This window comes from Triturus cristatus, chromosome 8, assembly GCF_964204655.1.
Source record: "Triturus cristatus chromosome 8, aTriCri1.1, whole genome shotgun sequence".
Classification (NCBI taxonomy): domain Eukaryota; kingdom Metazoa; phylum Chordata; class Amphibia; order Caudata; family Salamandridae; genus Triturus; species Triturus cristatus.
The window spans coordinates 1,099,551,717-1,099,574,096 of NC_140591.1; the positions used below are offsets into that span (position 1 = coordinate 1,099,551,717).

General features: G+C 48.6%; 1 protein-coding gene across 1 annotated transcript in view; it reads right to left on the minus strand.

Moving 5' to 3' along the window:
- Positions 1-22,380, minus strand: part of SEPTIN10 (septin 10) — a 445,878-nt gene that overhangs the window by 245,452 nt on the left and 178,046 nt on the right. The window contains exon 5 of the mRNA XM_085622645.1: positions 6,396-6,582. Within this exon, the coding sequence (XP_085478771.1) occupies positions 6,396-6,582 (187 nt within the window). The remainder of the gene's footprint in view (positions 1-6,395; positions 6,583-22,380) is intronic.

The following is a 22,380-nucleotide window of genomic DNA, read 5'->3' on the forward strand; positions in this document are numbered from 1 at the left end:
GTTGGTTGGGCCATTATATCAGGCTCCAGACCTACTTTTTCACCCTTCCTCTTGCTCTGTGCTCTGGTTTGCACACACACCAATTCAGGTATGCCCAGCATGGCTGCATGGGCCTTGAGGTCAACCTCAGCCCAGGCTGAGGTTTCCAGATCATTTCCAAGCAGACATGCAGCTGGCAACTTTGGAGAGACCACTACCTGTTTTAGGCCACCATGGCCATGGGATGACTAGTGGTGACACTGTCAGCGTTGGTGACTGGGTAAGACTTGCCAATCAAATATTGCTCAGGGGAAACCAGTGTGTCTTTCACCATAGTGACACTGGCACCTGTATCCCTTAGAGCTTCTACCCTAGTTCCATTCACCCAGGGGTACTGTAAGTATTTCTTTAAATTGGGTGGCCACAAAGCTACAGTGGCAAACTCCACTTCTCCCAGGGAGACTAGACTAGCTTCAGTGAGTTCCCAGATTTGCTCAGGGTACACCTCTGATCCCATTTGTATACTTGCTGCCCCAGGAGTAGCTGTACTGGGTGCCTTAGGGGCTTTGTTGTGGGGGCAAGATGTATCTACAGTTAGGTGTCCTGACCTCTTATAGTTATTACACCAGGCCTTTAAGGGATCAAAGTTCTTCCCCCTATAGGGTTGAGGCATATAGGGAGTAGTTTGGGTCCCATCCACCTGAACAGGTTTCTGGGGCCCTTTGGAAGACTCAGACTTTTATCTTGGGGATTCTCACCACCTTTCCCCTGGGGAGGCTTTGTGACCACTTTCTTTTGGTCACCCCCAGTGATTGTCCTTGTCACCCTAGTCTTGACCCAGTGGTCTGCCTTCTTTCCCAATTCTTGGGGAGAAATTAGACCTAGGTCTACCAAATGCTGATGCAACTTTTCTTTTGTGCAGTTACTTAATATACGTTCCTTCATGAATAAATTGTACAATCCAGTAAAATCCTGCACACCATGTCCAGCTAACCAACCATCCAGTGTCTTTACTGAGAAGTCTACAAAATAAATCCAGGACTGGGTCTGGGTTTTGTGAGCCCCCCTGAATCTAATTCTATACTCCTCAGTAGTGAATCCAAATCCCTCAATCAGAGCTTTCTTCATGAAGTCATAGGATCCTGCTTCTGGCCCAGAGAGGGTCAGAAGCCTGTCTCTGCAGTTATCAGAGAACAGTTCCCACAGGAGTGCCCCCAGAGAGGTTTCTTTACTTTTCTGATGTCACAAGCCCTCTCAAAGGCTGTGAACCATTTGGTGATATCATCACCTTCCTCAAATTTAGGGACAATCCCTTTGGGGATTTTAAGGTCAGAAGTTTCCTCCCTATCCTTATTTTTATTATTGCTGCCACCATTGATGGGTGCTAAACCCATCTCTCTCCTTTCTTTTCCTAGAGCCAGGAGCCTGGACTCTAGCTCTAATCTTTTGGCCAACCTTACAAGGCTGTCCTCTTCACTGGTGGGTCCCCCAGTGATCTCTCTGGTACCAGAGTCACCTGTGTGATCTCTAGGTCCCCAGATGCTAATTCTTCGATTGAAGGGTATGGGTGCCCTCTCCTCCCTAGGGGATAGTATGGGGGGTTATTATCCACCTCCTCTTCTTCCCCTTCCTCATCTGACTGGCCATCACCATGTTCAGATGGCTGGTCCTTAGCATACTCAGCCAAGAGCTCCTGGAGCCCTAGTTTGGTTGGATGCAGGCCCATTGGTATATTTTTAAGTTTGCATAGGGACCTCAATTCCTTGAAAGACAAGTGCAAGTAAGGTGTGAGGTCGAGCTCCTCCACCAAGTCCATGTTATTATTTTCACTAATAGCTGAGTTTGTTTGAGTCATTCTAACCTGACAGTTCTAATCCTCTACCCTGACTATAGTGATTTTTATTTTTCTAAAATTCTAATGGGACTTAAGCAAGGCCCTAGCAAGACTTTTAGTAATTTTGGAAAAGACCAATCAGAATTCTAAAGGCAATTTTCAGAGTTCTGTCGTGTGATCAGATGGTAACCAAGTAGTCCAACAATTGCAAGTTTGTATCCCACCGTTGATCCACCAATCTGAGAAAGTGGCTCTGTATATACTGTTCCCAAATAGGTACAGGGTGTACAGAGTCCACAGTCCCCAGAGGCTTCGCAGAGACTAAAGTTAGATATAACCTTACTCTCTAAAGTGGTAGCTTGGTCGAGCAGTAAGGCAGTATCAGAGGACAATGTAAAGCATGTGTTGTACACACTCAGTCAGCAAATGGTCTCACACACTCAATAACTGAACTCTAGGCCAATGGTTTATATATAAAAAAATATATGCTTGTTTTATTTTAGAACCAACAATTGGATTTAAAATATACTTTCTCAGAATGAGATGCTTTATATAAATACTTTTGCAATATGCAATTGACTTTTGTAAACAGTTACAAGTGGTTGCAATAGGCAACACTATTTTAAACACAATAATGCATTGAGTTCAATGGAAGTTTCATGTTATTTGCCACAGATTACTTTTAGGATTACTTTTGGAATTCCAGGACTGGATCCTAGATTCAGTCCTGGGTCAGTACTTGGAATCAAGTGATAAAAGTCGACTTAATTACTGTGATGATTTTTAGACAATATTTTGCTATTTTAAAAGTTGACCCTTAGAAAATATTTCATAGAAAACAGTCAATGATTCCCTATGGCAGAAAATTCAAGTTACAGGTATAGTATGTTCTTGTTACTTTTGTAATCCAGTACTGGGTGCCTAGAATCAGTACTGGGACCTTTATCCAAAACAGGTAAGTAATTACGTTTTCAGAAATTATACGATTTTTAAAGAGTATTTATAGTTTGCAGAAATTGATACTTAGAAGACATTTCACAGAAAAACAGTCAATGATTTACTATGGAAGAAAATTGGGTTTCTGGTAAGTACAGTTGTAAGTAGTTTTCAGAGTCAGTGCTGGGTACCAAGATCCAGCACTGGGAGCTCACCTACGAGCAGGTGAGTATTTTCGTTTTCGTTACTCGGCTGATTTTTGGTGAATATTTTTAGTTTTGAAAAGTCCACACTTGGAAGAAATTTCAGGAAAAAGCCAGTCAATGTTACCCTATGGAGAAAATTGAGTTATCGGTTTAAAGGTAAGTATTCGACTGGCAGAGTTGAGGTTCTGGGCATAGACTCAGGGGTCCCCCAGGGTCAGGTAGGTACAGTTGGTTCACTCCCAGCGGCACTAGGTGCAGAGAGAGTTAGGCCCAATGTTATCCTATGAGGGATGGGGGGGCCTTGGTTGGTGGCTGCTGACTAGCAGGCCACGCGGCTGTGGGAGCTGGGCTCCTGGTCACTTACTCAGGGCAAGTGGGGAAGTAGATAGGTGTAGAGGTTGCACTGCCAGGGCCACTCGGGCGGCTGGGTGCAGGGTGCTTTTGAGCCTTCGGGCGCTCAATTGATTTCAATGGGAAATCTCCGGTTTAGAAAAAGACTGCAAGCTCGGGAAAGAGGATTCTTCAGGTGCCACCACCATTTCGAGAGGTAAGTTGGGTAGTTGGAGGATAGGTAGGTACCCCGGGATTGGGCACAGGGTGCCGCAGGGCGCCGGGGTGCCTTTTGGTGTCGGGAAATCTTACCCTCTGTTGATCCTCTGTTGATCGCGGTTGGGGGGGCACCTTGTTCTGAGGCTGCAGGCTTCTTCAGGAGTGTCGAGGGAGGTCCTTGGGTGCTGGACTCGGGGTCACAGTCAACGTGGGGTCGTCCTCGTGGTCTTTGTTCACTCCGGCACAGGCCAGGCTTGGCTGGTGCAGAGTGTGCTGGGTTTGCGGTTCCGAGCTGCTGCCAGGGATTGGAAGTAGATTTTGAGTAGAGCCTCTATTCATGGGAGTCCCAGGGACGTAGAGTCAAAAGGTAGCCAGGTCCTCCGGGGTTTGTGAGGTTGCTGGCCACAAGAGATGCCGGGTTGGAGCAGGAGCAGGTTCGAGGGTCGACAGGCCGGTAGGGCTGGGGCCAAAGCAGTTTGTGTCTTCCTCTTCTTAGCAGCTGCAGGGCAGGTCTTCTTTCTTCTAGCTCTTCTTCGGATTTTGGAATCTGGAATCTGGGGAAGGAAGGTTCATGGTGCCCCTAAATACTAGATTTAGGGGCGTTACAGGTAGGTGAAGGGCAGGGACCAATGGGTCCCTGTCCTGGGGTGGGTACACCCCCTATCCTGCCTCTCTCCTGTGGGAGGGGGGCAGTAGCCTCGTCCTGATAGGGTAGGGCTTCCCATCTTCAAGATGGCGAGAGCCCGGAGATGTGCTTCACCTCGCCTCCCCCACCTGAGGGGTGGGGTTGGCAGGCTGGCACATACCCTGTCCTTATTTGGGGTTTCCGGCTAAGCTGCCCGCCAGAGTGGGGGGTTGCAGTGGCCTGGGGAAGCTCACAGAGGCGGCATGCCTTTGAAGCTTCCCCCTGCCTATCCTGGGGGAGGAGATTTAGCACCTCGGCCAGGATGTGCATTGTTGCAGGCCCAGGAGAGCAGCGGCTCTCCTACCCAGGGGTCCAGCAACAGGTCTGCTGTGTGGCAGCCTAGGCAGCCTCAGAACAGACGTGGATTGTAGGTTAGGTTTTAGGGGGCATCTCTAAGATGCCCTCTGGGGTGCTTGGTACATTAAATCCCACACTGGCATCAGTGTGGGTTTAATGTGCTGAGAAGTTTGATACCAAACTTCTCAGTATTCAGTGTTGCCATTATGGTGCTGTGGAGTTTGTGTTTGACGAGCTCTCAGCACCATGTACTCTTAAATGGCAGCACTGCACTTACAGTGCCCAGGAATGGACCGGGGTACTGTAGGGGCACACTATTGGCATAGGGCACCCAGATAGAGGGGTGGCTGATATATGCCATGGCAGTGTAGGTGATGGGATGTGTGCCATGTCGATTCTTTGTTTTGCAAGGGCAGTGTGTGTGTGTAAGGGTACAGGGCCTCTAAGGGTGGCACAATGAGTGCTGCAGCCATTAGAGGCCTTCCCTGGTCACAAGACCCTGGGTACCTAGGGTACCATTTACCAGGGGCTGACATGTGGCCAGGGTTTGCCAATTTGGGTTTTGTGTGATTAGGGAAGGAACATAGGCCCTGGGCACCTGACTGGCAGGAGTCCAGGGCACACTCAGTCAAAGTACATTCAGCAAAAAGTGGGGGCATACCATGCAAGACAGATGGCACTTTCTCACAGGGAGGAAAACAGTTTCTTCCCAAACTGCTCCAACCTTTTGGATTCCCGATCCGGAGGAGCGGACGGGAAGGCAGTCTGGGACGTAGAGGCCTGGCTAACCAGACTCTCAGGGGTGGGGTGTACCGACAGAAAGCTGGGGTCACCCAGAGCAGGGCGGTGGCGCCGGGCCACATTCCGATCCACAGGAGAGACTGTGGAGGTCTTGGACCAAGTGCCCATCAGAACGTCGGTGAGGGCCTCATTGAACTTCAGTAGAGGCTCCGAAGAGCTTACTGGCGGTTGAAGCACCTCAGTGAGGAGGTTAGTCCTCATGGCCACTGCAGGGAGCTCCAGGTGAAGGGACTCGGCAGCCCTGCGCAGCACCACAGAGTAAGTCTCACCCAAAACTTTGTTCTGGATAGGTTTCTAAAGGATGACTCACCTCATATGGACATTGGCACCCGTGTGTACTTTTATGTGGATATATATGAATGTAAAGATTTCAAAGGTTTGTATGTATGTACACACACACACACGCACACCCACACACACACACACACACCTTTATTCTGCTGTTTACATCTGTCAATAAAGATCCTACAATGCAGAAAGAAATGTTACTTACCTCTAATTCTAGTTCCCCGCCTTGCTTATTCTCTCTGAATCAATAAACCATAGAAAATCTATCTGCAGGATCACCAGAAAGCTTTTTAGAAACTATTTTTTCATATGAATAGCAGTAAAATAGAGAACATATGCATATAGAAGGCACAATGTTCTATCTTTATTTTGATTTTTTTTCTTAAAATATAGCCAATAAACCAAATCAGTCCTACAGTACAGTACGTTTGACTGAAATCACCACGTTACCTTTTTTAAAGAAAAATAAAACATAAAAGCAAATGTATAGCCTCTTAAAACAGAGCCTGTAAGAAAAAAGTATTGTAGTAACTACACTAGAATAAAGTCATGGGAGCAGCCTTATGACTTACTAAGCATAAAACAGGAGCCTTACATGGATGAGCAAGAGTACCAGCAATCCACTTATTTTCACATGCTCTAAACACCCACTTCAAAGTCAATCAGCTCACACTGCACACTATATGTAAAGTATTCTTGCTGCCAAACATGGCAACACCAATCCTATTCAAAACTGATCTACAGTATGAATAAACAGAGGAAAATATATACATTTAGGTTTATATAAACATGTTAAACTTATTGACGTTTTAAGGCCTACCTTACTGTCCAGCTTCTTCATTGTCAATAAATCAAGGGTTTTCAGGGAATGGCCAGTAGGGGCAAGGAAGTAAAGGCAGGCATGTACACGTGTGTCATGGTAGTTATGTAAGGAACGTTGGATTTTCAATTCTTCTTGGAGGTACAACTCAAATTGTTGGTCTATGTAGTCTATAATGGGCATGTAGCTGAAATGCAATGGAAAACAGCAAAGTTCAAGAGAATATTCTGACACATACATCATTATTTTGCCAACAGTAAACTTAGATGTCAGAAAACATAAAATATGGCTAGTTCTTGAATGCATAAACATATATACAGTTCTAAAAATACATATATATGAGATTGTTTAGGACAAACGAAACTTAGTTGCGCACTTTTACCAAAGGGTCTATTTTCCTTTATGATGTGACTATGAATGTAGTAACATTTTGAGGAAACTCACATTCCCATGAACCAGCAAACCTGAGTTTAAACATAATTCAAAGGTTGCCACAAAGAAAGGTCACTGTTTTGACCCAAATCTGCTTAAGTTGTAAGCAATCATATGGAGATATCCAAATAACTCTACTGGACCCTGGGTATATGCAATGTGTTTGGGGAAAGGGTCCCCTTTAGGTATAGATTCACTCCACATTATAATAAAGTGCAAAAGTAAAATCAGTCACTATTGCAGATCAGTCTCCTATCTATGCATACTTAATATATATCTTCATAGGTATTGTCTTTGCATTCCTGTTCATACACGTCTCCATGGGAAACATCCAAGAGCAATTAATCTAGTCAATTTATTTGTAAAAGTCTACCACACTGAACAATCATATTGTGTTTATGCTGCTAAGCAATACTTGTATTCCTGATTCAAAAATCGGTATCTTATTGAATGTCCGAGGTGCACCCTGAGAGCCTTCCTAATGTATTGTAATGACCATTATAGTCTTTTCTTTTTATACAGTGGATTCCCCTAATCCTTTGTTTCTATGAATGGAAGCTGTTATCATTAGACTGCTGATGTGTTTCGACCTGCTTCACTTGGACCTCATAGTAGTAAAATGAGGTTTGGGGTGAGTCAAGGGGGATAGAGGAGGGAAGAGTTTAGAAAGGGTTATATGTGATATCACAGTAGTAGAAAGAGGTTTGTGGTGAGGAAATTGGGGATAGGGAAGAATCAAGAAGGGTTCTTAGGGAGATCATAGAAGTAGAATGAGGTGGGGTTGAGTCGGAGAGTGGAGGTAGAAGATATATTGAGAGGTATAGATGAAACAGAGTAGTGCATTGGAGGGAGTTGAAAGTTATTTTTCATTCTTTTCTATTTATAGTAGGAGTAAAGTAATAAATATATACATACATACCTACGTAGGAAGAGTACACATTTTAAAAGAAATTAATATAGATATATAAAATTGTATTGCAAAAATCTCCATATGTGCAAGTACGGAGAGATAGTTACAAAACAAATTCAGACTTCCAGGTGCTGCTGTACGTAAAAATTAATTTATTTGTGTGTATGTGTATATATATATATATATATATATATATATATATATATATATATATACACATATTGATTCAAAAAGCTTCATGGCGCAAGACTGTCATAAAAGCATTACAGCATAGGATAAAAAATTACCGTTAAACAAATGTGCCTTTCAGGCAGAATTGTTCACATTTGAAATTGTAAGTTCAGCAATAATAAGACTAAAAGACCAAGATCAAATTAATTAAAACACAGAAATACAGAGAGGACACAGGTTAAAATGATAAGATATATTCAAATAGATTTGGAGCCACAACTCAAGCAGGCCATAATTCTTGCAAGAACAATATCATCAAAAGGTGACGGATTAAAATCAAAACAGAGTTAAAACACCAACAAGAGTTAAAAATATCTTTGTAACATGAAGTGCGAATGGTAGAAGTGTTCAGCATGAGTGATAGAGTTTAGATAGCGCCCCATAACAAAATCAAAACAAATGTCCCACTGAAAGAAAAAAGCCAACTTATGCAGGTGCAAGATTTTTCTCATTTACAACAATTTTTGATCTTATGCACCACATCCAGCTTAGAGCCTTAGCTAAAAGGACTGCATAGCAAAGTGAAGGATTGTGAGAAAGTGCCCTCTTTCTGCATGATTGCCCCCACTTTTTGCAGAATTGCTGATGTGCTTTGACTGAGTGTGCCCTGGGCTCCTGCTAATCAGGTACCCAGGCCCTATGTTCTTTCCCTAAAACTGCATTGAAGCCTAAACCCAATTGTCATTTCTGGCCCAGGTCAGCCCCTGGCAAATGGTACCACAGGTACCCAGGGCACTGTGACCAGAGAAGGCCGCTAAGGGCTGCAGCACTTATTGTGCCACCCTTAGAGGTCCTGTACCTACACGCTCACACACTGCCTTTGCGTGTTTTGGTGCAGAACAAAGGGAAGAGTCGACATGGCACACATCCCTGTGTGCCATGCCCACTGCCCTGGCATAGGTCAGTCACGCCTCTAGCTGGGTGCACTATACCAGTGGTGAGAGTACAGGTGCATGAGCCCCGTACCCCTACAGTGTCTAAGTCCATTCTTAGACATTGTAAGCACAGTGCTGCCATTAAGTATATGGTGCTGGGAGTTTGTCATTACAAACTCCACAGCACCATACTAGCTACACTGAAAACTGAGAAGTTTGGTATCAAACCTTTCAGTACATTAAACACACACTGATGCCAGTGTGGGATTTAATGAACAATGCACACAGAGGGCATCTTAGAGATGCCCCCTGAAAACTAACCTACCACTAGTGTCCAGGCTGAATGGCTGCTTTCATCTGCCACCACCAGACATGTTACTGGAGCCCTGGGTGTAGAGCCTGCTGCTCTTGGGGGCCTGAAACAATGCACATCCTGGTATGAGGTGCTAAGCCTCACCGCCCCCCCCCCCTCCAGGATGGGCAGGGTTCATGAAGGGGAAGCTTCAAAGGCTTGTCGCCTTTGTGTGCTTCCACAGGCCACTTGCTGCTTTCAGCAACTGGTCCCCAATGGTTCTGACCCCCACTTTGGGGGGGAGAGCCGGCGGGAAAATCAAGTGAGGATGAGAGGTGTGCCCACCTCTGCCAACTCCACCCTTCAGGTGGGGGGGGGGGCGAGGTGAAGCACAACTCTCAGTCCCTGCCAACCAGGGAAAGGTTTATGCCCCCTTCCAATGGGAGGGTGGCATAATAAGGGGTGTACCCAAACCAGGGAAGGGACCCTTTGGTCCCAACCTTTTTACCTACCTGTAACGCCTCTAAATCTAGTATTTAGGGGCAAGCCTGAACCTTGCTTCCTCACACCCGAAAAAACTATAAGAAAAGAAGGAGAAGAACCGAACAGCCGTGCTGAAGCTAACAAGAGGAAGACGCCAACTGACTTGGCCCCAGCCCTATCGGCTTATCTCCACCTCGAACCTGCTCCTACGAAATCCCGGTGTGTCCTGCAGTTAGCAACCTTGAAAACCCCAGAGGACCTGCCTGCCTTCAACCAAAAAGACTGTGTCTCCTGTGAACACCGGATTTGTTCATCTCCAACCTCTGGCTCCAGCCGGACACCGCAAATCCATCCCACTCTGCAACCGCCGTCCATGGCCCGGTTTAGAGGGAGCAAACACCACAAGGAGGTCTGCCAGTTCAATCCTACCCCGAGATCCGGTGACCCCTGACCAGCCTAAATCTGGAAGGTCCCCCCAACCCCGACCAGGAGCTGGTAAAAAGATCCGACTCTAAAAGGTACCCCTGCACCCAACGCCCTACGGCCTTGGGTGGCCAAACCGACGGTGCCTAACCAACCCCCAACTTCCCAAATTACCTCTAGAAGTGGTGGTCGCACCAGGAAGACCTTCGTCCCCAAGCCTGCAGTGCATTTGCAAACCGGAGGTTCCGCTTTGCAAACAATGGGGCGCCTGACGTCGAAACAGCACCCTGCACCCGGCCGCCCTAGTGCCGCTGAGAGTGCACCTTTGGTGCTACTTTGTTTCCCCATTTGCCCTGAGCTAAAGTCCAGGAGCTTTGCTCCCACAACCAAGTGGCCTGCTCGTCAGCAGCCACTAACCGGAGGCCCCCTATCTCTCAATGGATAACATTGGGCCTCAGCACTCTGCACCCGGGGGAACCCTGAGTCTACCCCCAGAACCTCAACTCCCACTACCGAATACCTTCCCTAAAACAGATACCACTATTTTCCTCCATAGGATAACATTGGCTATTTTTCTGGGAAAATTGTGTGTGTGTGGAGCAGTGTTCCCACGAACGCGCGCGCCTGCGCGCCCGCTCACCTCCGTGACCCAGAGCGCGCACTGCTGTGTCTGTGGCGCGCACATCCCCAAGAGCATTCGTGCCGCCGCTGCATTTAGCAAGTGCTCCCTCTTGCTAAATGTCTTTTGTTTTCTAGATTGCGGCTGTAAACAAAAGCACAAATCTGCCCGCAGCCAAACTCTAGAAAACAAAAGAAATGCAGAAACACAGCGTGTGCTTTTAGAATCACTTAACAGCACACGCTGTGTTTGTAAGCTTGCTGCATTTCTTCTCTAAATAGAGCTGGGCTGCGGGGTGATAGTGTGCCTTTTTTAAAGTTTTCATGTTAATTGCAGGCCATGAAGGGCGCTGCCATCAACATGAAAACGTTAACAGAGGCACACAGTCACCCTGCAGCTGCGCTCTATTATGAGAAGAAATGCAGCAAACGCAGAATTTGCTTCCAGGTCACCAGTGCTTAATTTGTCACTAAAGAGGTGCCAGAGCTCTTAATAGGCGGCAGATTTTTTATAAAATTGTAAGTCACATACTATGCTGTTTATTAGGAAGGCTAGTCTCCCGCCTCCCGATTCAAGCATCCAGAAACCCTATTCCACAGGGTTTCAGCTGATAGGGCTTGGTATTGTGTAACGTGCTAATTCTACCAGCAATAGTCAGAGTGGCGATGCAGGGGCTCTAGATGGGGTGAAAACCCAACAAAGCCTCATTAACAAGCGATGGTCTTTTAAAGACCTGTGAAGTACTGGGGGGGCCGGTGTGTGTGTGCCCGGGAAGGGGCTGCCACACACGAGGTGGGGGGTTGGTGTAGCACTGCCAGCAACCTGCCAGGCCAGTGCACAACACTTGCATCACCCTCTTTCTGTCTGCCATTGCTCTCCATGCTTCTGAAAGGTTAGAAAAAAACGTGCATTTGCGTTTCAAATGTCCGATCCTGCAGCAGCACAATTCCAAAGCCCATACATGAGAGTAACCCGATTCAAGGCCCCATTCTCCCGATTTTTCCTAAAAAATCTCCCACTTTGCTCTTATGAAATGTTGGCATGAATGCTTACAACTCATATATACATCCGCTTCCAGACGTGCCTTTTACGCACATCCATGTGTACCCCCAATGGCCATATCTACTTTGTCAGCACTCGCGTTTATTTTACTTTTCAAAGGCAACTTACCCCGCAATGCACATGTACCCAGCCAGTTGCAGTTCCTTATTGTTTGTGGGTTACCTACAGCCGCTTTTCTACTGCTTAATTTGTAAGAAAACAGGCGCCGCAGCTTTTATCATATGGCAAGCTTTATACAAAATGTTTTTCAGGAATAACTTGCACAAAAGCGTAAAAATACTTTTTTTATTTATTTACCACACCTGTCTTCTGCACAATACTGTAACATCAAACACAACCATTACGTTCGCATTTTAAAGCGCTACAACTTGGACTATAGCCTAGGTGGTGGCATGGCGGCTGTGGTTATGCTAATAGTATTACAACAAACAAATGATGGACGGAATGCTGACAATGCAGACATTCTCCCCCAGTCAAGAGATCTGGGTTAAATCCATCGTTCTTTTGCCCACTACGCCACCCCAGTTTAGACATGGCCATATGCAAATCAGTCTTGACCCTGTGCCTTATGGGAACAGTCCAGCCCGAACTGCCAAGCCATGTCTTCCCTGGACCGGAATCAAGCATCCTAGGACCGGTTTCTGGCTATCAGCCGTCATCAGCCAGGATAGCTTGACTCCAGTGGCGTGGTGAGCATGTTTGTTGTAACGTTATGCTAATAGTAGTCACTTTCGCTAATTTAACCTCTTCCGTACTGCTTAACTACTGTGTCACTGTGTTACAGTAACTGTCAAGTAAAACTTAAGTTACCACTTCGGTCCGGTCGGCTGGCCCGGGACACACACTGACTGCATACTGCCATAGGCTGCTGCGCAGAGCAGCTTTCCAGTTAACTGATCTAGTGGGTTATTTTCCATCTTCTGTACAACTGGATCTTAGGACTTCGGTGTTTCTGCCTTCAGCTTTTTTCTTATGAGTTTTTTTTTCTGGACACACTCTCACGTTGTTCCAAGACTTTTCCTCAAGGAGGATCCTACAAGGGAATAGCCAGCAAGTGAAAATATGCCCACTTTGCACCATACTCTGAAGCTTTTCCTGCTAGCATGTCACCCCACCCGAAGTCAGCGCCCGGTGCGATCGCACCACCCTAGAGCCACCCTGCTCAAGGGTCCTGTGACCTCAGTGACTGTCGCGCTAGGGTGTGCTGCTTCATAGGCCTGCCTGCAAGACTGGAGGTGAACTTCGGTATGGATTGTGGTTGACAGGCCTTTACGGTTAACCCACAGTTGCCACCGTTAGGGTACGCATGATGGTGCAAAGACACCAGGTCTTCTAAGGTATAGCAAGGGAATGTGCTACCTCAGGAGAGTGGTCCAGTGGACTGGTCATGAAGGCTGAACCTGGTTCCCAAGTTCCAAACTCTGCAGCTCTGACCATAGTGCCACATCCTCTCCTCGTTTGAACACCATACTGCCCCACTGAGAGAAACTTGCACTGCCTTCAGCTACAACCCAATTGTGGCCCGCTATAAACTCCTGGATGCGACACAATTCAAATTACGCATTAGACGAGAGTAATATGCTGCCTAAAAAAAGTTACAAAATCATGGAGAAAGCAAACACTCATAGGGAATGCAAGTTTAAGTAAAGCATGTGAAATGTAAGCAGGAACAACATGGTTACCTTGACGCTTTTACATTAATTATTCAGATATCAGTGAGTGCTTTTGCCAGCGGCAGAGCATAAGTGGACACTGTCCTGTTCTTCTCTGGGCAAGAAGGAAGAGACAAGAGTCCTTTTCCTTCTCTACCCACCCTGCCCCGAACTCCAAGCCTTATCGGTGGGCCGTGGCTATTTCTGCCATCCTGGGACACATGTTTAAAATAAAAAAGCAGGGGAATGGAATCTATCAAATTAAAGAAGTAGACTCACAGGAAGGCTGGTTGGGGCACGGCTAATTGATCTGGTAAATTCTGGCCCGCCTGCTCAGCGCTGTTCATGAATATTATATTTCTGACGCATAGCATTTTAAATTTGAAGGCGCAGTTGCATGCTCTCATATGTTAAGACAATTTTAGCATGCTGGTGCTGCCTCATTGGCAGTGTGCCTCAATTGCAGTATTGTCAGAGGGGCGCTAGAATACGTGACTAATGCATTTTAATGCGGTGATATGGACACTAGCATTAAAATGTGTTAGTCAAAAGCCTGATGCGGCCCTACCCTAACCCAGCCCTGAAACTGCGAAAACTAAAATTATAATAACGTTATTATAATTTTATATTTCCTGCTCAAAGAGAGCATTTGTTAAAGTTTTCATGTTAATCGCAGCGCCCATGATGAGCTGAAATCAACATGAAAACTTGAACAAATGCACACAATCAACCCGCAGCCCAGCTCTATTAAGAAAAGAAATGCAGCAACATAGCTGCTAAGGTTTCAAATTGCTATCTTAGACGGTTTCAAACCTGCCTTAACACCATTCACGTGGATCTGTATGTGAGGAAATGCACCGTCTTTTCACTTTTTAAGCAAAAGTTTGGAGTGATATTTAGCGCTGCACCCACACGCACGCCTGGTTACTGGCGCACACAGCCTTGGTTGCAGCGCACATAGACCTTACACTGCCGCACACAGAGGAAAAAAATTAGTGGGAGTTTGAAAACCTAAAGAAATTCTTTAAAATTGAACTATTTAACAAAACCGCTTTTACTTACCTGTTTACAGGAAATGTCCCAGTGTAGTATTCAGGTATATTACACTGAGGAGGAAAAGTAATCTAAAAAGTAACTTACATGGTATTTTACTCAAAAGCCCATTCAAGTCTATGTACTGTATTTACAAAGCATTGCATTTCTCTGCAGCAATACTGGAAGTCAAAACAAAGTGCATATACCATTACGACCCATACTGTTTTTCAACTGTATATTTACTACAAAGTACTTAGCACTTACCTGTGCCAGGCTTGCTTGGGTCTAAGAAATACAATAACAAAAAGAATATGCTTATACAAAAACAATTGGTCTGAAGTTCAGTCTTTGAGTGTGTGAATTCATTTGCTGACTTAGTGTGTACAACAAATGCTTAACACTGTCCTCTGATACTGCCTTCCTGCTCTACCACACTACCCCAAATAGAGAGTAAGGTTCTATCTAATTTTACCTCTGCCTACCCTTTGGGTTCCACTGGACTCTGTGCACACTATACCTCACTTTGGTATAGTATGTACAGAGCCAGCTTCCTACAGGGATCCATCGTCAAGATTCTCAGGGCTTCTCTACTATGTCTAGTGCCCAAGTTCTTACATGTTGGGGCAAGCCAGATCTTAAGGGGAACTGCATAGACAGGGCAAACAAAGAATATGGGAATAAGTTTCTACATGATCAATACATTGTGGGCACTTCTTGTCACCCGATGGTGACTATTTTGCAGTAAAAGATTTTAGAGGCAAGGTACCCACTCTAAATTGAAAATATAGTTTGCGGTCATAAGGGTGTGCCATAGCTTTAAATCAATAAAGAGGTAATCGATACGACTAGAGTGGTGGCCATTATTAAAAGGGCTAGCTCTTTTTCTGTCAGAAGTGGTTCTACCGGAGGAGCTTAGCGCGTGATCAAGATGGCCGCGTGAGCCTAGAGCTCCCGAGACCCTCGCTCCCTCCGGCAGCTATCCTGTCTACTATCCTGCTTTTGATGCCCGGAATATTGGAGGGGAGTTGTTGCTGAGGCGAGAGCCGCTGTCCGGATCGAAATCGCCCACCGGAGACCGAAGTTGTACTGCCTGGAAGTTTGTGGCCTACTCCCCGCACGGTGCCCGGGACTTGCGTTGGCACAGTGCCCGTGCACTAATTGAACAACAGCGGCCGGGCTGGGGAAGAGTCGGCGGAGGGAAGGTGTTTTCACTTTCACTTTCATTTTCGCCTTCCAGTCTCCACAGCGCCCGGGACGGGGCGTGCGTAGTGCCAGCCACTGGTTGCATGGTTGTTTACTCTGTATGGGCAAGGAGATTGTCTACACGGCAGATTGCGATGTCGACCAAATCGGACGCCGACAAACAGAAGCCCAAGAGTACCAGGCGGGGCAGCTACACCCAGACTAACATCATGGACCGTTATGCCCATCAGAAGGGGTCTCCGGGCGGATCGGGCCCGATACTGGAGGCCGCGAAAGACGCGACACCTCCCTCCGCAGAACTAACCCTGCAAGATATCATGGGGGCCATCGAAGGGATGAAGTCCTCGATTGGGCAACAATTTGAGACCCTGGCACATAAAGTGGATGCCATATCGATTGATGTCAATCTGGTTCGGGCAGACCTGGGGAAAACTAATGAGCGGGTTCAGTCCTTGGACCTCAAGACTGCCGGCCTCCTGGGCGACGTCTCCGGCCTTCAGCAGGAAGTCCGTACCCTTCGGACGGCAAATGATCACTTTGCCCGACGGTTGGAAGAGTTCGAAGACCGTGCAAGGCGCAATAACGTGCGCATCATTGGGGTCCCGGAAAATTCGGAGGAGCAGTCGGTGGACCTGTTCGTGGAGGACCTGGTGGTGAACCATCTGGCGCCCAAAGGCCTCAGTAAGTTCTTTACTGTCGAGCGGGCCCATAGAGTTCCTGGCGGGAGGCCCAAGGTGGGGGCCCCTCCGAGGCCGATTGTCGCCAGGATTTTTAACTTCAGGGACCGAGATGTCATTCTGCAAGCATCGCGGGTGGCCGGCCCTCTGCCATTCCAGAACACTACTGTAAGTTTCTACCCGGACTTTACTCAGATGGTGCAGAAGCAACGGCAAGGCTTCCTGGCAGTCAAGAGAAGACTACGTGAGATGGGACTAAAATATGCCATGCTCTTCCCGGCCAGGTTGCGGGTGGTGTTCGAAGAGCGGACTTTCTTCTTTGAGTCGCCTGACATGGTCGGAGACTGGCTGGACACGTTGCCCCAAGGACGGACTGGCGTGGAACGTTCCGGTGGCGCAGACGGTGGTGGGGATGAACACTGAGCCAGGACTTAAGTACTAGGACTCCCGTTCCTCCGGGAGGTGGATATTCCGGGGGGTAGCGGGGGCAGTATGGGAGCTTTTTCCTCCTCTGGGGTTCTTTTCGTAGATTAGCCGTTATACGGGGCGACAGGCACACTGCAAGTTGGGGGGCACTTTAGAGCTTACGCAGGGGTGCAGGGTGGGGGGTGGATGGGGGTTGTTGTTGGGGTTGTTGTTGTTTTTGGTTATGCAAGGCGTAAAGATGCAAGCTTCTGTGACTCGGGTCTGGTTCCACGCGGGGGGTGGTGGTCTCCTTACATGTTGGGATGGGGGGTAGGGGCCTAAAAATACTCAGTTGGAATGTAAATGGCTTGGGGGATCGTATTGAGCGTGGGATTGTCCTGCAATTTCTGAAGAGATGTACCCCTGATATTGTCTTATTGCAAGAGACGCACTTGATTGGTAACACGTGCTATGCACTCAATCGTAAAGGCTATAAATTTGTTGCACATTCCGGGTTTTCCTCGGGTTCTAGAGGGGCGGGAATACTAGTCAGGTCCTCTCTGCCCTTCGAGGTTGACTCCACTATTCTTGACGATAGGGGACGCTATGCGGCAGTAGCGGGGCGGTGGGAGGGCAGGACCCTGGTCCTGGTGTCGGTTTATGTCCCCCCTGCACTGCAGCCCTCTACACTAGCAGACTTAGAGAGGACATTGTTGGATCTCCCAGAGGGAATGTTGGTGGTGGGTGGCGACTTCAATGCGGTTGGCTCTGGCCTGCTCGACAGACACCCGCAGAGGAGTTCGGGGGGGGCTCAGAAGTGGCTTCCTGATTTTATAGATACCCTTGGGCTGGTTGATTGTTGGAGACTGTTGCATCCCACACAACGACAATATACTTTCCACTCAGGGGCGCATGGCAGTCTCTCCAGAATTGATTATGTCCTTACCCTAGCTGCGCACGCCCCCTTTGTCTCTGAGGCCAGGCGCATGGCACGAGGTATTTCCGACCATTCTCCGGTGTGGATCTGTATGGATGTTGGCAGAGGAGTGGGTGGTAGGGTGGCCCCAATTAACCCGTGGTATTTCAGGGACCCTGCGACTCGTAGTGCGGTACTGAAGGCGGTCGACCGTTACTTTCAAGAAAACCTCGGTTCGGTCACGTCGGCGGTGTCCCTGTGGGAAGCGTTCAAAACAGTGATTAGGGGTGAGGCCCTCTCCTTGATAACAGCGGCCAAGCGTCGGAGAGACGCGGAGGTCGCTCAGCTTGAGGCGGAGATCGCGGATCTAGAGTTGGCTCTGGAGGGGGAGGTCACGTCGGAGGCGCTGCACAAGTTGAGCCTTAAACAATCGGAGTACAGGGCCCTCGTGACGGATGCGGCCAAAGCCCTGAGTAGGGAACAGCGGGGCCGTCTGTACGACGTCGGGGACAAGGCCGGGAAGTTGATCGCGTGGCTTGATAAAAAGGAGCGGGTCAATCGTGTTGTGCCGGACCTTGTGACGGAGGATGGCGTTATGTTTACGGAGCCGGATGGCATAGTCCAGTGCTTCGCGGATTATTTCCACACGGTCTATACCTCCGTGTCGGACAAGCCAGTGGAGGATTCATGTGAGCTCCTGCGCGATCTTGCCCTGCCTTGCCTCTCCGACATAGACAGAGATGATCTTGATGGCGACATCACAGTCGACGAGATTGCGGGGGCTATCCGTTCTTTGCGCCCGGGCAAGGCCTCGGGTCCGAATGGCCTGCCAATTGAGCTTTACAAACTCCGACCGGACAAGATTGCTCCGCATTTGCGGGCTATGTTTGTGGAGGCGCGGGAGACGGGATGCCTCCCGGTTGACCAGCGCCTGGCAACGATCGTGGTCATCCATAAAGATGGCAAGCCCAGGAACCGGTGCAGCTCATACAGGCCGATCTCGCTCCTTAATGCTGAGCCGAAGATCCTTGCCAAAATCCTCGCGAACCGGCTGGTCAGGGTGGTCGGTGATCTGATCCACCCTGACCAATCTGGCTTCATCCCGCATCGTAACACCGCGTTGAATCTTAGGCGCATCCACGGAGTGATCGCAAGGGTGGGGACGATGCGGGAGCCGGCCATGGTGGCTGCGCTCGACGCAACGATGGCATTCGACACGGTAGAGTGGGCATACCTGTGGGCTACGCTTGCGAAATTCGGCTTCGGGCCCGGATTTGTGGGCTGGGTAAGGCTATTATACGAAGGACCTCTCGCCAAAGTCGCAGTTAATGGTAGGGCGTCCCGTCCCTTCGACCTGGGGAGGGGTACCAGGCAGGGTTGTCCTCTATCGCCGCTGTTGTTCGCTCTCGCCCTTGAGCCGCTGGCGGCCTGGATACGATGGCACCCAGATGTGAGGGGGATTCGATGGTCCCCTGATCACGAAGACCGCATTTCCCTCTATGCCGACGATATTCTGCTCTATCTCACTTCACCCCGGAAGTCCCTTATAGTTGTCTGCGACATATTGACTTCCTTCGGGAGGAATTCGGGGCTAACCATTAACTGGGGTAAGTCGTATCTGTATGCCCTGTGTGGAGATGTCCCGGTTCCCCCGCGGAATTGCCCGATCCAGATCGCCCGGGAGGGTTTCCTGTATCTTGGGATCTATATCTCTGCCGACCCAACGGTACGGTATGAGAGGAACCTGCTCCCTCCGTTGGCGCGCCTGCGGCGGGACGTGGCGGGTTGGCGGCGGCTGCCGCTTTCCCTCCTTGGCCGTGCGGTGCTATTCAAAATGATGTCTCTTCCCCGTTTTCTCTATGCCCTGCAGAACACCCAGGAGCTGGTTCCGGCCAGCTACTTTCGGGAGGTTGAGAGTCTACAGCGTTCGCTGCTGTGGGACGGCTGCCCGCGTATAGCGATAGCAAAATTAACTCTTCCTTGGTACGACGGGGGTATCGCGCTTCCCGACATCCGAAGATACTATTGGGCCTCCCAACTGAGCGCGATCAATCACGGAGTCTACGGTCCGGCGCTTAGCCCTGGCTTTGCTATGGACCGGTGGTTGCTGCGGGGTGGTGGCTACTATAGAGCACTTTATTCGAGGCCACCGGCTGGGTCCCTCTCAGGGCCGACCGGGGTGGCGGTGCACGTGTGGAAGACAGTCACGAACTCCCTGGGATGGAAGGATAGGCTCACCCTCGCCACTCCGTTGTATGATTCGGACATGCTGGGGAAACTCTGGCACTCTAAGGGATTCGACAAATGGGATCTGATAGGCATCTCCAGGGTGGGGGACATGCTGACCAAGGGGCGGATTAAGTCGTTTGATGAGCTGCGGACGGAATATGCGCTCGAGGGCACGGAGTACTTCCGGTATGCGCAGGTGCGCCATGCGCTGCAGTCGGTCCTCGTTGAGGGGGAAAAGGTGCCTGAGTCCTCTCCATTGGAGGACCGGATCCTGGACGGCCATATGCCGGAGAGCACAATCTCCCTAATCTACAAAAAGCTTGTGAACGTTCGGACCGATCTCCTCCTGGGGGTGCGGGACCAGTGGACTAGAGATGGCCTCGAGCTGGACGATGAGGATTGGCAGTATGCGGTCTCCTCTCCTAAGGAGGTCGCAATCCCCGCCAGGTTGCGGCTGGTCCAGCTTAAGGTACTCCACAGAGTCTATGTCACTGGGCCCCGATTGGTCCATATGGGTTTCTCCGAGGACGGGCTGTGTAAGAGGGGTTGCGGGACGGTGGGCACCTTTCTGCACATTATATGGGAGTGCGGTGTGATTGCAGAACTATGGAAGCGGATTCACGATGTGATGCAGGAGGTCACGGGTATTGTATTGCACCCAGAGGCGCGGCGCTGTCTTTTGAATGTGTGGGGTCCTACAGACTACGACGCTGCGCAGACTCAATGGGTGACCCTAGGTAATATGGTGGCTAAGCGAGATATTGCAAGATAGTGGGGATCCCCTAGCCCGCCCACCCTGGATGCGTGGAAGGACAACATGGACTGGTGCATGTTCCGGGAGAAAACGGTCTATAGTGCGCGGGGGAGGCCCAAGAAATGGCATAAGGTATGGGGAGGTTGGAACCAGTATAGGGGGTACATATGTTTGCCTCCTGCCACTGAACCACTAGAGGAGCAACTTTCCCCCTAGCCTTACTTCCGATCTGGGTCTTTCTGACGCACCTCCGTTAGAATGTTAGCGCCTCTGCTTCTCCCTCCTCCTCTCAATCGGTGGCTTGATCTGATGTTGGAAATGGGGCCGCCCCCTCGTTGGGAACTGACGCGAACTTATAATGTATATTGCCTTGCTAGTTGTGTTCATTTTCAAAAATGGAACCTTTGTTTTTATCCTGCAGGAGAGCTATAGATGACTGCACGTGTTGATTGACGAGCTGCCGAACCTCCGGGTTGTCGGCTGAATAGCTGTGTATCTGAATTATACGAATAAAGGTTTAAAAAAAAAAAAAAAAAAGAAGTGGTTCTACCATTTGTCGCCCTAATGCCTCTTTCTAGGCAAAGTGCTTTCAATTGTATCCCAGCTTTTGACCATCGTTTTTTCGGAGATATCCCCAGCTTGGAAATATTCCAGGAGGCATCCTCTTCCGCTGTAAGGTTACAATACTCACTATCCAATGGCTCTGAGGTTACAATAAAATCACCAGCTAATCTAACTAAGGATTCACCTGACCTTTTGTCCAAAAGCTCATCAACAGCCGCTACGGTGTCTGATTTCCTCCCGCCTCTAACCCCTCTTGCATATATGTTGTATATGTCAATATTGCCATGTGGGCTGCTCATCAGTCGAATGGCTATAATGTCAGAGCTCCCCGTCGGCAGTTCTGAAACCGTGAGGCCAATTCCTTGGCGAATCCAGACAGTCAGCCTCCCTAAGGACGACCCTTGCCTCCAGGGATGGCCGAGGACAGAAGTCTGGAGCTGTCGACCAGGTTTCCTGGAATAGACAAACGTCATGTTGTTCTATGAAGGTGTTCCAGTTATCAGAAGCAGTGCCATGACAATATGGATGTTTGTTGTTGTAAGTGATGTGCTGTTGGTGGAGTACCAACCCTGATGTACGAGATCCCTGTGTAAGGTCTAATAGGGCTCCGACTTGTAATATCGCATGTTACCTCTGGACCAAGAATTGCACTAACTGACTGGGTAATATGGCTGTCTGTCTGTACAAGTAACGGGGCCTGCTTTATAATGCAAGAGAGAGGGTGCAGCTGTAAATCTATTTCCCTTAGTGGTGATGAACTACTAACTGAAGGTTGGGGGGGGCTGAGGGTTTCACCAATGGGGTTGCCTCGGGTAGCGTGTGCTTGATGCGAATGTTAGATTTAGTTAGATGATGGGTGCGTAGGTCGAATGAAACCAAGTTCACAACTATGTCATGGCGATAAAATGTAAGTGCCATCGCATTCACAGAGGCCCCCCTTTGATATCGTCCCTGATGACCAACCGACAGCCTCTTACTACTCGAATATATTGGATGCTCTTAGGTGGGAGTTTTGGGAACACCGGTTAGGAAAATTACCTTTGCATTATCGGGAATTCTATCTGCACGTTGTACGATGTTGGGAGGTTTTTCTGCAGGAACAGGGGGAACAATCAGGGGTAAGATGACAATGTCAAAGTTAGGTCAATCTCTGGGGCCGGCTCCCTTATTTACAGGCCTACTAACGAGAACTGATAACTGGGGGCCGTGTTTATTGCATGGGG